Source organism: Anabrus simplex, chromosome 8 (assembly GCF_040414725.1).
Source record: "Anabrus simplex isolate iqAnaSimp1 chromosome 8, ASM4041472v1, whole genome shotgun sequence".
Lineage (NCBI taxonomy): Eukaryota > Metazoa > Arthropoda > Insecta > Orthoptera > Tettigoniidae > Anabrus > Anabrus simplex.
In genome coordinates this window covers 206047957-206065077 of record NC_090272.1, presented here as the reverse complement: position 1 = coordinate 206065077, position 17121 = coordinate 206047957, and the positions used below count along the sequence as shown (strand labels likewise).

The window sequence follows — 17121 nt, the reverse complement described above, 5'->3', positions numbered from 1 at the left end:
CAAGTCAGTATCCCTCCTACACCGTATCCCACTGATTTAACAAAGTTAAAATTCCAAAACCAAATGGGAATCAAATCCGGGGCCTTCTGGACCAAAGGCCATTACACTGACCATTCAGCAAGGGTGCCAGACCCCAACCAGTACAAATACACAACAAAATTACTACCAGAAACCAGACTATTACTTACCTATCCACACGGTGCATGGAAGAGTAACCACTACCCTTCTTTTTCCTTTCTCGCTGTAGTAATTCTCGATTACATTTAGAACAGTAACCAGCCCATTCAGCATTTCCATAATAGCCACAACCATTCTTACATTTCAGGTCAGCTTCATCAATACGGAGTGTTGGAGTTTTGGTAGCATACATTTTAGTAGTCTAGTTCTTCACAGAAAACCTGCAAAGTGATTAAAGGAGAATAATTAGTTTTCTTTGCCTCAGTACAGTTTTTAACAATCTCTTTACTTAACACATCAAAAGGTACAGAGGGATGTACTTCACCTCCTCTATACCAAGATAAAAATCTATCTGTAATATATTTCTATTATGATTCTTCTTTCTTTCAAATTATTCATTTTCATACACAAATCTCCAACCTGCCTATAGAGTAATTTGAATGGTTGCATATTAGAGTCATATCGTTGTTCAAAGTAGAAAAAAAAAAAGTGCCCAAATACCCAAGTGCCAGAAATCTTACTCATAAAATAAGAATACAATTCTTATATACAGAATGTTTCACACTTTATAATTTCAGGGTTGGTTTGAAGATAGAGAAGGTAAAATAGAGTATATAAACATGGGTCCAGAAATTTGTACTTTCCAAGATATCGAACCCTCAAATGCCATGAGCTGGAATGTTGTTTACTGGCATTTAATGGTCTAAACACCTAATAATGTACAGTACGTATAACTAATTGTGACTAAAAGGACCAACGCTTAACAGAATCTGTTAACACACACAAATGGATTCAGTTTATGATGGTTTCCAATGGTGACAACATACAGTATATATTTCTAGAGATGGTTTGGATGATTGTTTGCTGCTGCTGATGTACCGTAGAAAAGTGGATGTTGTTCACACGATTCTTAAGTTTCTTAGCTGCTACTGAAGTTGTGCTTTATGTGAGTGCAGTTATTCATTCTGCTGCATTTACCAGACAATGTACAGGTATTCCAATGCCGAGTATGCAGACATGCATTTTGTGTATGGTTTGGTGGATGGCAATGTGGTGGAGGCATGCTGCATCTAAAAAATTATATTTGAATCACCAATGCACCAGTAGAAAAACATTCTAAAGTGTCCGTCGCTGCCTACATGAACATGGCAAGTTAACAACTACACCTGGCACCCGAGGACAGTCAAGAAGGACTATCCCTGATAATGTTGAAGCTGAAGACCAGAATCCTTGGATCAGCACAAGGACAAGTAGAAAAAGCAACTGCTCAAATGAACCATTTGAGCAGTTGCCTTTTCTGATATATAGGCTATGCTAGTGGCTTTATGTTGCGCCGACACAGATAGGTCTTATGGCGACGATGTGATAGGAAAGGCCTAGGAGTTAGAAGGAAGCAGTCGTGGACTTAATTAAACTTAATTAAAGTGCAGCCCCAGCATTTGCCTGGTGTGAAAACGGGAAACCACAGAAAACCATCTTCAGGGCTGCCAACAGTGGGATTCGAACCCACTATCTCCCGGATGCAAGCTCACAGACGTGCGCCTCTGACCGCACGGCCAACTCACCCAGTAGTTGCCTTTTCTACTTGTAATTGCTTTTCAATTCAGATCAGCATGAAATTAACTGCATACGATCAACACAAGGAGCTTAGGTAGACAGATTAATTTTCCTCACATCAGTATCTGATTAAATTGGCGAGAATTCCAACTGTATTCATATCCCCTAAAGCAACCCTGCAACCTACGGATTGGATTTTCCCACATGACAAAAATTCTGCTGGTGGTTCCTCCAACAGTACAGTAAAAGACCGAATTTTCCAGCACTGGTACTTTGATCACATGAAGCAATGTTCATAGGCGATGGTATCCAAACCACGAAGCAAAGAAAATATCCACAATTTCTGAAAGTCCTGTCAGTTGGTCTGTCTGTCGTTTTCTTTAAGCTGAATACATGTAAAAACTAATCCATTTTGTATGAAACTTGGCAATATTAAAGTAAGACACTTCCTGAATTTCCCTACACTTGTTTTTTCTTTAAATCTATGAAGCAGGAGCTAAGAAATAATATTTTAACCTCAAGAATACCACTTCTCAACGATAGGGAAACAAAGAGTTCAGCAATTCCCCCTGCAGGTCACCAAAACCATGCCCAGGTCCACTGTTGGGTTCTTGCTAACAATAGCCATCTGTGTTTGGTACTATCGTGCTTTCTGTTCGCTGTGCAAAATATAAAGCTGTTTGAACTGAATGTTCAATGAAATAACTAAAGATCTAATATAGTGATAAAGACAAAATATCACTATATTTATCACTATATTAGATCTTTAGTTATTTCATTGAACATTTTATATGTACTACCTATGAATCCACCAGTTTTTAGTATCATTTGAATGTAATGTATATTCTCATAGAACTGATATTTTATGCCTTCCACTATGTATTAGACATCTATTAATGATTACGGCCTCAAGCCACCTTTTTTACTATAGTACAATTGAACGAAGTCCTATTCAACAAAGAACTACATATGTTTTTATCATTATATTGGATTTTTAGTTACTTCATGAACATGTTTATAACAAATGTAAATCTTATCTCTCTTATAATCATCAAACACATTTTAGAATATCTTTAACCAGATGCCTGGTAAAATAATAAGGTTTTTTTGATAATGACTGAAGATGCCTCACAGTAGGAGGCGAAACATGTCTCATCTGAAAAATGTTTTAACATAAATGCCAACATCTTGTAATGTATTGAATAGGTGGAAATAAACAAAAGATATTATCCTCTATACAGTTTACACTCTAGCATTCCATCAGGAAAGAACAACTTTCAGCAGTCCATAATAGTATTTGCAACCTTCCCTGCACTTTTAACACCTGGTGGATGGAGAACAATGTTACGTTTTTTTCCACTGCCTGTTTCTTGGGGGAGCATACATTTTCCAAGTAGTCTTGTAACGTCCTATATACTGTGGCCCAGGATTTAAATTAAAATCAAAGGCGTCTTCATCCGCCGAAACTTCACTCACACTATCGTGGTTGCTTTCTTGTGGAGCTTCATTATCGGAGTAAGCAGTCTCATGACTCATATTCACATGAGAAAAATTATCATCAGAATCTGGCATTGTGACATCATCATCATCATCAGATGAATCCTGAAGACATCTGCGTATATCACTTTCTTGAATATTCATACTACTGACCAATAAACCAACTAATTAATCAGTTCTAACCAAGAGCAGAGCTTGCTAGCAATGTAACACGATTGGTCGCGGGTGAGCGCTGCGCTCACTTAAGAGACACAACACTGAATGTGGCTGTCTGCAGGTAATTGTTTCTCACTTGGTCTCTAACAATGTGTGTTTAATTGCTTGTTACACTGTAAAGGGAAGGTAGGTTGGGGTTCAGGTTTCTAGCCCAATAACTGCTGATTCCAAAGATATTTGAAAATGAAGGTGAGGGCGGTGCTCACCCTGCAACCAACGGTGGGTTAATATCCTTCATATGTGCATTAATTGTGACATTTTATCTTTTCTGATCATTGTTTCACTGAGATTTTTCAATTTTATTTCTTTACACCTGTACCTCTGTAACTCTTGCATCACACGTTGTTGTGATACTTCAGTTTTTGTGGTGGATATACTGCTTCAAGGCTCCAGTAGTGCCGATTCTTGCCAATCGTGGTGTTACAAGAGTCGTAATAGTCATGGCAACTATTATTTTTCACACAAATGCAGGATCTACCAGATAAATGGAAATATACAGATGGGAGTGGGAAGCGTAAAGTGTTATGGAATGTATGTATAATGCCGAGCAGGTTTACCAGGTGTAGGATATGAAGCAAGAAAACAGTCAGCCATAAAATCATTGTGCTACATAATGTTTATTTTTTTCAGAGAGTACAGTAACATTTACTGCAAACCCTCAAAGTAGTCCCGTAGATTGTCCACAACATGTTGCCAATAATGCAGGAGACACCAGATACCAGTCGCCTCACCATGTGTGAATTTTACATCATGTTTCACAACATTGGCAATGTTTTCTTGTGCCCTAAACCGTCTCGCATGCAATGGTTCTTTCACATTGAGAAAGAGGTAAAAATTACAAGGGGACAGGTCTGGTGAGTATGGCAGGTATTCCGTTACTTTCCACCCTGCCCCCCACCCCAAAGCTGAAGTTTCCTCAGTACAACCTCTGTTGCATACAGAGCAATGTTGTCATGGAGGATGACATTGTTGAGAAGAGACGTAAGTCTCTGCAGGAAGGTTCTGTAGTACGTTGGTGTCACCATTATGCCACGTGGAACAAAATGACACACAATCACGCCTCTGATGTCATAAACCATAATGACCATCAGCTTCATGGGGGAAGGTTTTTGCTGGAACTTCTGCCTTTGAGGTGATCCTGCATGCTGCCATTCTGGAGACTTGCATTTGAGCTCTGGCTCAAAATTCATCCACGGTCACTGTTCTCTCCACCATTTGCTCGCTTCCTGCTATACCAAGTGCTATATGGCATACTGTGTCCACCTTTGCATGTAAGTGAGTGCATGTGGCACAATGTAATTTTACGCAGATGATCTTCCCGTAAAATTCTTTGGATGGTTCTTTCTTCGATGCCTGTTTTGGCCTGTAACTCAAGTACTGCCCATCTTTTGTTCACATCCCTGCACTGGGTAATTACTGCATGCGATACATCAGTCCAGACACTAACAGGTCTTCCGGACCATTGCTTCACGTGGAAATGCTACTGCTCATCTCGCAAAGGTTCAATATGGAAGGGCGTCATTCCTTGCTGCTTCCTCATGCTCTCTATGACATTCTTTGGCATTGCAACCCCGACAAATGGCCAGTTTGATATACACACGCTATCCTTACCTCGTCACATCCATTGTGCACCCATCCATCGCCCTGTGCATGGTACCTGTCCAACACACTTTGACTTGGTTAATTTATAACTGTGAGGTTCTCCAGCCCTTGAAAACTAATTCAGTTTAACAAATTTAAAAAATACCTAAACAAGAAATCATATATTAACAGATTATACATGAAAAAATTATATCATAACTTGATCTTCATGAAGTGCTTCCACAGCAATTTTTATCTCTTTGCCACTACAGCAAAGAGTCCAAGGTGGTGCAATGCAGTGTCACTGTCGTGAGACCAGCTGGCTAGTTTGTCGGTAACTTTCAATTATGTTATGTTCCGGTGACATCAATAGCTTAAGTGGAACTGTACTTGTAGCTTTATTATTATTATTATTATTATTTAATTATTGTATTTTAAATGGTTTTGGAAATTATTTAGGGGTCGTTTAATGAGCTGAATAGTTTATCGGCAACTTTCCATAAAGTCCTTTTCCAGAAAAATCACTGCTTCACAGTTTAGTTTTTTATAACATCGCAAGTTTTCGGCGATGGAAGGATGGGAAAAGGCTAGGATTGGTAAGGTAACGTTCATGGACTAATTTAAGGTACAGCCCCAGCATTTGTCTGGTGAGAAAATGGGAAATCACAGAAAACCATTTTCAGGGCTGCCGATGATGGGATTTGAAACCACTATCCCCCCAAATGCAAACTCACAGCTTTGTGGCCCTAACCGCATGGCCAACACACTCAGTATTATAAATTCTAGTACCGTGCATATGTGAAGAAAAAACCAGTTGCAATGACTTATGCCCCAAACATTTTATATGACCAGGTTTAGTGTTTTTCTCGATTTGATTTGTCTGTAACAAGACCTTATTTTGATTTTTGTTTAGTTTATCTTCTCATTACGACTGAGAATTGTTTGATGTTACATCAGGAATGACACACACTGAACAGGTCTTTGGAAATTGTAGAAGAAAGTTTCATAAAATTTTTGCAAGACAGAAAACATCATGCTTTAGCTAGATCTCTGGAACTAGGCAAGCTCGCCGTGCAGTTAGGGGCGCGCAGCTGTGAACTTGCTTCCGGGAGATAGTGGGTTCGAGCCCCACTCTTGACAGCCCTGAAGATGGTTTTCAGTGGTTTCCCATTTTCACACCAGGAAAATGCTGGGGCTGTACCTTAAGGCTACGGCTGCTTCCTTCCCACTCCTAGGCCATTCCTATCCCATCGTCGCCATAAGACCTATCTGCGTCAGTGTGATATAAAAGAAACTGTAAAAAAAAAAAAAGATATTAAATCTCTGGAAACAAAGAACATGGATTAAGATTGCAGGCTATTCGTGAAGGTCTTGCCATTTCAGTTACACAAATTAACAATCAGTGACAGGTACTCAACAGCTACTGGTAGTTCATTTATAATGAAAGTAGAGAGGGAGAGAAAGGGAAGGTGAGAAGATAGGAAGAAAGTAATATCAAGTAGGAATTAATAAAGTCATATGAGATATTGGATTTGATTGATGAACTAACAAAGTGCAAGATTGTAAATAGTGAAGATGGAGTAGCCTACACGTGACTGAACAATGAAGTAGACAGAAAGTGCAAGGCAGATATGCAGGAAGAGTGAAAAGAAAAGTGTAAAGATACTGATGTTTGTAGGAAATATAAAAATTAATAATCATATGGTCTCAGCTAACATGTGCTAGCATTTTAATTTGACGCCATCTGGCTGCTTACTCATCAATTTCGACATTCTATTTTGCTCTAGGCCTACTAGATAACAGAGTAAACCGAATCTCTCTTGGACGTCTAAGGCGAAGTTTTAATGAATTTTGTTGGGTAAACACACATGTGTCAACAGAGATCTTTTACATACCGACATTGTATAACATGGAGTGTTGAATGTACTTTTTTCTGCCTTTCAAAAATCCGACTACATCTACCAGGTTTGAACCCGCTATCTTGGGATCCAGAGGCCGACACCACCACTGATCCACATAGGGAGCTGTAGGAAATATAGATACCACACTAAGGTGATGATGATGATGTTTGTTGTTTAAAGGGGCCTAACATCTAGGTCATTGGCCTTTAATGGTACAAAATGTAATGACAATTTCACAGTCCAAAATTCATCCAATGACCAGAATTCAAAATGTGATGATGAATGAATGAATGGATGAATATGAATTTAAAATAATCACAATACTGAAAGTTAAAAATTATTCTAAAATCGATCCATTGACTAGAATTCAAAAAGACAACGATGAACAATGATTATGAACTTAAAACAATCAGTGGATCCAACCCACAATCTATCTTAAAAGAATAGTATTACTGATTAAAGGACTGCTTCCAAAGCACAATCCTGAATCGATGATGCTTGTTGTCTAAAGGGGTGCAAAATCCAGGTCAACGGCCCCTCATAATGGTACTTATCACAGTAAAGTAGAACTATGGTATTTCACATGTAGCGGTACTAATCAAAAGTAACAACCTCACAGTGCTTCACACATTATAGTACTACTCACAAGTAATGTACGTCGCACAGGTAACGCAGACCTATGGTATTCCTCACATAATGGCACCACTAATAGGTAACACAAACCCATGGTGTTCCTCACATAGGTGTACTAATCGCGGGTGCCGGTATTCCCGTGGTGTTCCTCGCATGTTGGGTACTAATTGTACCGGGCGGTACACCTCCACGCCGCTAATTCAAACATTGCGCCAGTTGAAACTCCTCTACTGGAGGAAGCCTGAACTTTAACTACTGTGTTAATTCTCAAGTTTCTCAGAAGATGTCCCTACTTGTAAATTTTGAAGTGTTCTGAACTGTGTTGTTTTCGATGTATTTTGTTTTCCCTGTAGCAAGAAGTGTGAACATTCTCTTCTAGATGGCACCTCTTAAGAACTACAATTGTGCACTCTAGTGCGAAGTGTAGGAACCTTTTTTTGAAGAAATTTAGTATTTATAAGTTTGTTCCTTATTAAATTTCTTTCTGCCATTGTTTAAGTTGGCAATGTTAACCCTTTCTTTCCGCCAGTTTTGAAATAGGCCAATTGCAAATTTCTGTAATTAATTTCCCACCAATCCTGGTTTTCTTCTTCAGTTTTGACATGTAATCTTTTGGCCGTCCAATAAAAAACTTGTGGGCGGGTGTTCTTATTCTTGAAAGGTCTCGAATGTTCCACGAGGGTATATAAACTGCTGATTTTCGGGTCTCCGGGCCACTTCAGTAACATCTATCATAGTGTAAATTATGTAGCAGGGGGCGGGAAGCGCCTCTTTCGTCGGGCAGCAGTTCTTCAATAAGGTAATGGCCTTTTAATAACTTCTTTTCTTGCTAGCTCAGCAGTCTAACTCTCGGGGCAGGTTCGAAGCCTTTACCATGTAACTTTCCTCTAACATGTAAAAGACACTTGGTAAAAATTCTCTCTCTTTAAACTACATATTGGGATAGAGAGTGCTTAACCCTCTCGAGCTCCCACTCCTATTGCTTTGAGGTGAACTTATTTTCACAACCGTTTCTTCCCTTCCTAATGTAATATAAAATTTTTATATAAGTCACCTCTGTAGTATGGGATTAGCCCTTGCATAAGCGGCCTAGAGCCAAATAGTTTTTAAAAGTATATTCGGAGTGCAAGTTACGCCTCCACTCAAGTTTGTATTTTGGGGCCATGTAATTGTCCTGTTTCTTTGGTGAATAGGCCTCAGGAGGTTGGGTATTTTTACCCCTGTGTCTATGTCCTTGGAGGACAGCTTGAAGGTGGAATTTGGTGTGGCCTTTGATAGGCTGGAACTTTGAGAGCAGGTTGCTCTTCCAAAAAAAAATTTGTTTCTGCGTGCCTCGAGGAGGCTTTACTGAGTAATTGGGAGCAAGAGCTCCTGGGCATGATTGGGATCTTCTGCCCCTTTGTTGAATCTTGTACATGGGTCAAGTTGGGCTTATAGCTCAAGAATTGTGTGTCTGGCTCTCAGAGCCCAAATCCTGTAACCACTGTAATTGTACATTCTCGATTTGTTGCTAGGCTACTAAGTACCTGTTATATTTGTTATTTCTTGATCTTAAAAAGAAAATATAACCTTGTTAAATTTTAAATTAACTTTAATTTCGTAGATTGAGACCTATGCATCCCAGCACCTTCTTTCACCTCTGCTGATCCACCAAACCACGATAACACTAATTACAGTCAACACCCTGACACGTGGTGTTTCTCACATAATGGTACTAATCACAGGCAACATAAGCCTGTGTCGTTCCGCATATAGTGGTACTAATCACAGGTACTGTAAACCCACTGTGAACCACTCTCTGCTGCTATTAATCACAAACCTACTGTGTACCAAACATAGTGGTACTACTCGCAAGTAAAGGCGGCCCATGGTGTTCCCCGTGTGATGGTACTAATCACAAGTAGTCACATGGTTCTTAATCATCCCTTGATTGCCCCTTGTAGTCGCCTCTTACTCTAGGCAGGGGATACCGTGGGTGTATTCTTCATCTGCATCCCCACAAACAGATGGTTGTGTGTTTGGTCCGTGAGAGCTATTTTATTTTGCTCAAGTCCGCCAGCAAGCCGGTTAGGACCCCCCATCATGATTTATGAGTTTCATGTCCATATTGACAGATTACACATATACAGATAAGAAAGGGTTTCCACCTTATCAATACTGTTTCTTCTTCTTCTTCTTTTATGACCACATAGGATCACTTTAGTCAGTCCGTCGTTCAGGTCTCTTTGAAGGGATTGTTCGGGCTTTGCGGTCCTCCCAGTACTTCTTCAGACGCTCCGATCTTCGTGCCCTTTCCTCAGTTGAAAATGTGCGTGTTGTTGGTTTGTTTTGTGTAAGGGTAAAGCGGAGGTTTGTATTCTTGAGTTTTGTATTCAATTTTATCTTATTTTTGGTGTCTTCTGTTGTAAGGCCTATTTCCTTCAGATCCTCTCTTACTTCTCTGATCCATTTACATCCTGTTGTGGTATTTTTTGAGACAAGATTGTGTTGTACTAGTTGTTTCAGAAGTCTCGAGTCCTGCATCCTCATGATATGTCCAAAGAATCCCAGTCTCCTCTTACGCATAGTATCTGTAATGGGTTCTAGCTCTTTGTACACGACTTTGTTAGGTATTAACCGCCACTGTCCATCTTTCTGATATTTTTTGTTGATACAGGTTCTTCCAATCCTCCTTTCAATTTTCTGAAGTCTGTCAGTCTTTGATTGTTTATTCAGGTAAAAGAGTGTTTCTGCTGCATATGTAGCTTCCGGTTGTATAACTGTGTTGTAGTGTTTTATTTTTACTGTTTATTGTAAAAAAAAAAAAAAAAATTATCTTACAGTACTGGTTTTGACCTATCTGGTCATCATCAGCCGAACATAGTTTGTACCTTTACATATAGGCTATGTTAGGCAATAATTGACATAACTATTTCTAAAGGGAGATGCCATGAGGAAACATCATATCTGAATGTGTCCAAATTGGGCATACTAAATGTAAAATTGAATATGCGTTATCATTTGGTACATGGGTATTAAATTGTCTTCTTTAAGACTTGGAATTTGACTATGCAACTTATTCTAATGCTTAAATCTAAGTTGTATGTACAAATACAATACACACATTAAAATACACTGAACATATTAAAATATATTAAAACAACATGTGTAAAAACACTTCATAGGTTTGAATATGCGTGTATTGCGTATCTCTTCATTTGACTCTTGTGTCAAAGTTTTTATCCATAGTTGTGCATCAATTGGTGCTTGCGATTGTAGGTAATGATGTGTGTCTTTCAAAGTAACCTATTAGTGCTTAAAAGATGTCTTCATGTGTACATATAATAAAATACTTTCGTTGTTAACAAGATCCGGTTATGTGGATAAAGGTAGATATGTGCAGCTCTGCTGTAAGTGGAGTCTTGCTCTTTAAGCTAAAAGCAGATGATGAGGTCCTGGTCATTCATGAGTTGTTTTATATTAGATTATGGTAGAGGCTCCTTCCTCATCTATACTTGTGTGCAGGTGTTATAGTTATTATTATCGTGGCTCAGATCGAACGCAACCCAGCAACAAATTTTTAACCTCAAAACCATATTCAAAATGCGAGCTCTCAGAAAAATAACCCTTGTATGCACATTTGTAGATTTCAAAAAGGCTTACGATTCAATCGACAGGCCCTCAATTCTTGAAGAGAGGGGACTAGATCCCAAAACTTGAGGACTCATAAAACAAGCACTGACCAACACAAAATCTAAAGTGAAATTTATGGGGGAAATCTCAGAACCCTTCGACATTCCAACAGGTGCAAGTAAGTAAACTCGTGTCCTCATCCCGAGGTGGTGCAGCTCTTTTCATGCACACCTCCACTGGAGGTGAGCAGCGTGTACCATTTCAACCCCATAGCAGCTCTCCTGCCATTCTTAAATTTCTGGCAGTACCGGGAATCGAACGCGGGCCCCCGAGCATGGCAGCTAATAACACTAACCGTTACGCTACGGAGGCGGACTCCAACAGGTGTGAGACAAGGTGATGCACTCTCTGCTATTCTGTTCAACGTCGTCCTAGACAAGGTTATGGAAGAATGAGAGAAAGAATTCAAGAAATGTAAGTTTTGGAAGCCAATCTGACTGGGCTTTCCCAAATATAACCTTTATATATCATCGCTCGCTTTTGGAGATGATCTGTCTATACTAACAGAAGATGAGGAAACTGCTGTTAAACAGCTTGAGATACTTAAAGAAAGTGCAGAAAAGGTGGGGTTTCAGATATCGTTCGAGAAAAACTAAATTCTTGTGTTCAAAGACAGATATCAAGAGCCTGAGAGCAAAATTTGGTACAACGGACAGCGTCCCTTACTTTAAATACTTTGGAGAATTTCTCGAACCAGCAGGCCTTGAAAAAATCTCACAACAAACTCATTCACAAAAAAATAAAAGAGCATTAGGGTAGTCCAAAACATCTACAACAAAAAAATCCATGTCAAGACATACAAAAATTCAGCATTACAACACAGTCATAAAACCAACATTCCTTTATGTAAGTGAAACACTGGCATTCAACAGTAAACAAGAACTTGAAGAAATCAAAAAAGAAGAAAGAAAGATCATTGGGAAAATCTTAGGAGCAAGATACACCCAAGACAATTACAATCAATCAAAACAACAGAAAAGTTCTCAAACATTGAAATTGACATTAGGAAAAGACAAATGAAATTCCTTGGCCATCGGACCGGATTACCAGAAATTCGATTGACAAAACGCATAATAGATTATGTAACCTCGCTTAAGAACTCAACACCCTGGCTTAACGAACTTCGAAAGGACCTAAAAAATGCAAACATAAGTTCAACAGACATCCTAGAAAGAGACATTTTTAGACAAAAAGTAAACAACTGAAAAGCTATATCACAGCAAGCCTTCTCGGAAAGAATTAAAAAACCTATTGGAAAAAGAAGAACCCACAGAAAAACTGACTGAGTTATTTGCTTAACGTCTTCCAATACTGGGAGAATTCACTAATAATAATAATAATAATAATAATAACAACAATAATAATATGGCCTCAATTACTGCGTATAGGAATTTTGATTTGATGTCATCGAGGCTGTCTGCATATCAAATTCGACGTTCTAATTTACTTTAAACCGAGCTCGATAGCTACAGTCGCTTAAGTGCGGCCAGTGTCCAGTATTCGAGAGATAGTGGGTTCGAACCCCACTGTCGGCAGCCCTGAAGATGGTTTTCCGTGGTTTCCCATTTTCACGCCAAGCAAATGCTGGGACTGTACCTTAATTAAGGCCACGGCCACTTCCCACTCCTAGCCCTTTCCTCTCCCATTGTCGCCATAAGACATATCTGTGTCCGTGCGACGTAAAGCAACTTGTAAAAAAAAAAAAAAAATACTTTAACAGAGCAGAGAAACAGATCTCGCTTGAGCGATCTGTGGCCGAATTTTAATTCTGTCAGGTAAACACCAAATATGTAAACAAAGATCTTTTACAGTCTGATATCAAACTAGTTGGAGAGCCAAATGGACTTTTCTCCGCCCTTCAAAAATCAGACTATCTCTCCCAGGCTTGAACCCACGATTTTGGAATCTCGAGGCTAACACTCTACCGCTGATCCACAGTGTGATTTGTTACAGTACAGTTTCCTTATGAGTAGAGTTCCCATACAACTTTTCAGATATGGCAAGGTATGATGACTATGAAATCCCAACTGTGACTGGCATCGTTTCCATTTGCAGAAGACTCCTCTCTTTTATTTTTCCTACCTTACCCAGATGGTATTAGATTCGTGAGGATTAATGCCATCCATTTCATAACATAACAAATCCCTCTGTAGATCAGTGGCCGAGTATCAGCCTATGGATCCCAAGATTGTGGGTTCAAACCTGGCAGAGGTAATCCAATTTTTGAAGGGCAGAAAAAGGTTCCTTTTTTGCTACCGGTATCTGCTTTATAGCGCACCAACATAGATAGGTCTTATGGCGACGATGAGACAGGAAAGGCCTAGGAATAAGAAGGAAACTTTTTTTTTTTTTGCTACTTGCTTTACGTTGCACCGACACAGATATGTCTTATGGCGACGATGGGATAGGAAAGGCCTAGGAAGTGGAAGGAAGCGGCCGTGGCCTTAATTAAGGTACAGCCCCAGCATTTGCCTGGTGTGAAAATGGGAAACCACGGAAAACCATCTTCAGGGCTGCCGACAGTGGAGCTCGAACCCACGATCTCCCGATTACTGGATACTGGCCGCACTTAAGCGACTGCAGCTATCGAGCTCGGTAGGAAGGAAACAGCCGTGGCCTTAATTGCGGTACAGCTCCAGCATTTGCCTGGTGTGGAAATGGGAAACCATGGAAAATCATCTTCAGGGCTGCCGACAGTGGGATTTGAACCCACAATCTCCCAGATGCGAGCTCATAGCCGCGCGCCCCTAACCACAAGGCCAACTCGCCCGGTAGAAAAAAGGTTCATTGGACACTCCATGTAATACGATGTTGGCATGTAAAAGATCTCTCATGACTTATCTGCTGTTGCTGGACAAAATTAATAAAACCGCAGCCACAAACCACCCCACAGAGATCCAGTCATTATTATTGTAATTTAATTTTCCTATGAGAGCATGACTCTGAGCGACATCATCACTGGCTCTCAACAAGGCGTCCACAGTTGGAATCCCAGCCAATGCAAATGGGATTTTGTTGTGATGGAAAGTCATGCCTTTGTGGTTCAGATTTCACGTAAAACTGGAGGTCCCATGCCTATAATAATTTCAACTGTCACAAGGAACTGCAAACTTGCTTGCTTCATTTTCCCGTCTAAGGCCCAGCTATGCAGTCTTCTCTGATACCCCCTTTATGGAGTTCAAAACTCTTAGAAGCAAGCTTGTAGCTTTATGAAACTGTTCAATCAGTCAATACTGATCTGCAGTTAGGGCAGTTGCCCAGGTAGTAGGTACCCTATCTGTTATTTCCTAGCCTTTTCTTAAATGATTTCAAAGAAATTGGAAATGTGATATCGACCAAACGGAACTGCCTCTTCATTTTAAAAATTCCACACACATTGGCCAGGATTCAAACTGCAGCCACCCTGGTGAGAAACGGTGACTATGCCACTCGATTATTACACCCTCATAAGTTAGGAACTGTTGAATTAACCCTGACAATTACACCATACGACTTTCTGACGTGTTGTGCGAATGAACGCCATCTAGCAAGTTTTTTCTCATTTGCCCATATCAAATTCAGACTTTTTATTGTAGTCACTTCTTACAACGAAAAGTTTTTAAATTGTTCAATATAAAATGGTAATATAGATATGCTAGCTGCAACAATTCTTTTTTTTTTTCAGTCGCTCCATTTCCTTGTAAACTAAAATGATCAAATTCAATAAAACTTGCAATTGGTGCGAACTATTTCTAGAGCATAACGCCTACTGAAACGTAACTTTAAATAATAGACTTTGAGTGGCACGTCTTCGAGACGTGTGGTGTAACTAAAGCGATATTTATAGACGTGTTACTGTCAGGGTTAATAACAGAGGCTGTTGGCTGTCAAAAGAGGCAAATCAATAAGACTATTACCATCACTACCAAAAGTAACTGCAAGAAAATAATTTATTGGTGACAAAGCCTGGTCTCATTAAATACATTTGTTTCCATTACTTCTTTAAAATTCAACTCATTATGTTAGAAACTTCAAAAGATGGAGTTAAACTTTTACTCACTAAACCCATCCACTGCACACCATACAGTGATAAAAAGAAAAGAAGACACTTAGTTTTGATTTGACGAGACCACATGTATTCATTTTATCATGTAAAAAATGTAAAAGACGTCATTAATCAGGAGTTGTAAGTTAATTATTTTGCTTTATAACACAATAGTCTAATAACAACAAAGGTTCAATTCTTCTGGTCTTCACTTCTTCAATCTACTAAACAACAGCAACGCTGTCATCAACACAAATTAGAAGCGGAGTCTAAGTGATGAATCAAAGAACCATGAAACAGCACTAATTAACCAGGTGAAACGTCCTAAGGTCACCCCTCCCTCCTTTTATTTTACTCTTCAATTCTGATAAACAACACGTTCATCCAGCTGTTAAGTCAATAAATCAATATTCTAATAACAGAAAAATGAAAAGTAATTGGTGTTGTTTTCATCATTGTATCTCTAGTTTAAATTACATTTGCATGGAACTCTGAAGAGAAGTTAGGTTAGAATTGACCAACCTATTTAGAAAAGCATTAAAGTAAATATATACGAACAAACGTAAGAAAATACTCCTCTGAAACGTTAATCGTAATTTCAGTGAATAATTAAATGACATACTCAAAATAATCAACGGTGACTTGCCTTTATAATAGTTAATTTCTCACCACCGATCCCATTTTAAAACACACCTATTAATATTGATGTTCACTTCAGTCAGTATCGATTTGACATGATTTCAAATTAGTTATGTATGTCGACCAGTTCCAGGTGATGAATCCTTCGTCCATAAAACAGTCCAATCACTCTCTTTGTCTTCGTTTCGTGACAAAAACAATCAATATGTATTTTTAAGAAAGGTAAAGAACTCACTACAATTCGTAATAAATATCGACCCAAACCTGACACAATCGACCGAAGTTGGTACGCAGTATACCGCATGAGACATCGATTGTATTGAAATTATCGATAGAACATAGACATTGAGATATCGATTACTCTCTGGTTTATGATGCTCTCGATATGAACCTATGGAGTTGGTCATCCCTTGTTCTTTCATTCTTTCTTTCCTGATTATGAGTTTTGCGAGGGGGTGTTTTTCGTTATAACGCCATTCATCATTTTACCTTCTTTTTTTGCTGATACCTTCATTCTTCGAAGGATCGAAACTCTTCCTTTTTACCCCTGATTAGTGTAAAGGGAGGATGGTTGCCAAGTTGTTGTTCCTCTTAAAATAATAACCGGCACTTTTCATACGGAGTCCCCACCACCACTGTGGTGAGGACGGTAGAATGTATCTACAGTATCCCCTGCCAGTTATGAGAGGCGACTGAAAAGGGAATTATCAGGGGCTATTATCTTGAGAGCATAGGTGGTTGACCACTGGCTCCCTAGTTGTGTTTGGCATTCATTGTACAGTACTTGCACTATATTACTATCTGGCTCCATGGCTAAATGGTTAATATGCTGACTTTGGGTCCGAGATGCCCCAGGATCGATATTCAGTCCGGTCGTGGATTTTTACTTTCATTGGTTAATTCCTCTGGCTCAGGAGCTGGATGTTTGTGCCATCTTTGCAACATTAGAATTCAACCTAGGTAGGCAACATCCTCATAGACATGCAGATCAGCTTAAAAGACCTACACCAGGCCTCTCCAGAGGTCACATGCCCTTTGTGGCCCATACATTACTTATGCTGATACCTTCTTCTCTGAAGGGTTGGACCCCATGTGGGCGGTGATGTTTTAGTATATCCACGGAATCTCCTGCTTGTAAGAGGAGAGTAAAAGGGGCCCCAGAGACTCTTAACTTGAAAGCAGGGGTTGGTGACCATGAGGCCCCCAGCTGACAAGGGAAGGTCA

General features: G+C 39.4%; 1 protein-coding gene across 2 annotated transcripts in view; it reads right to left on the bottom strand.

Moving 5' to 3' along the window:
* The window catches only part of LOC136878982 (rab5 GDP/GTP exchange factor), a 150177-nt gene extending 134048 nt beyond the window's left edge, over nucleotides 1–16129 (bottom strand). Inside the window, exons 1-2 of one of the 2 annotated variants that reach the window (XM_067152643.2) lie at nucleotides 15817–16129; nucleotides 189–398 (exon numbers count right to left, since the gene is read on the bottom strand). In XM_067152643.2, the coding sequence (XP_067008744.2) occupies nucleotides 189–370 (182 nt within the window). In that variant the 5' untranslated portion in view covers nucleotides 371–398; nucleotides 15817–16129. The remainder of the gene's footprint in view (nucleotides 1–188; nucleotides 399–15816) is intronic. The other variant, XM_067152642.2, reaches the window with a different exon arrangement.
* Nucleotides 16130–17121: the final 992 nt, after the last annotated feature.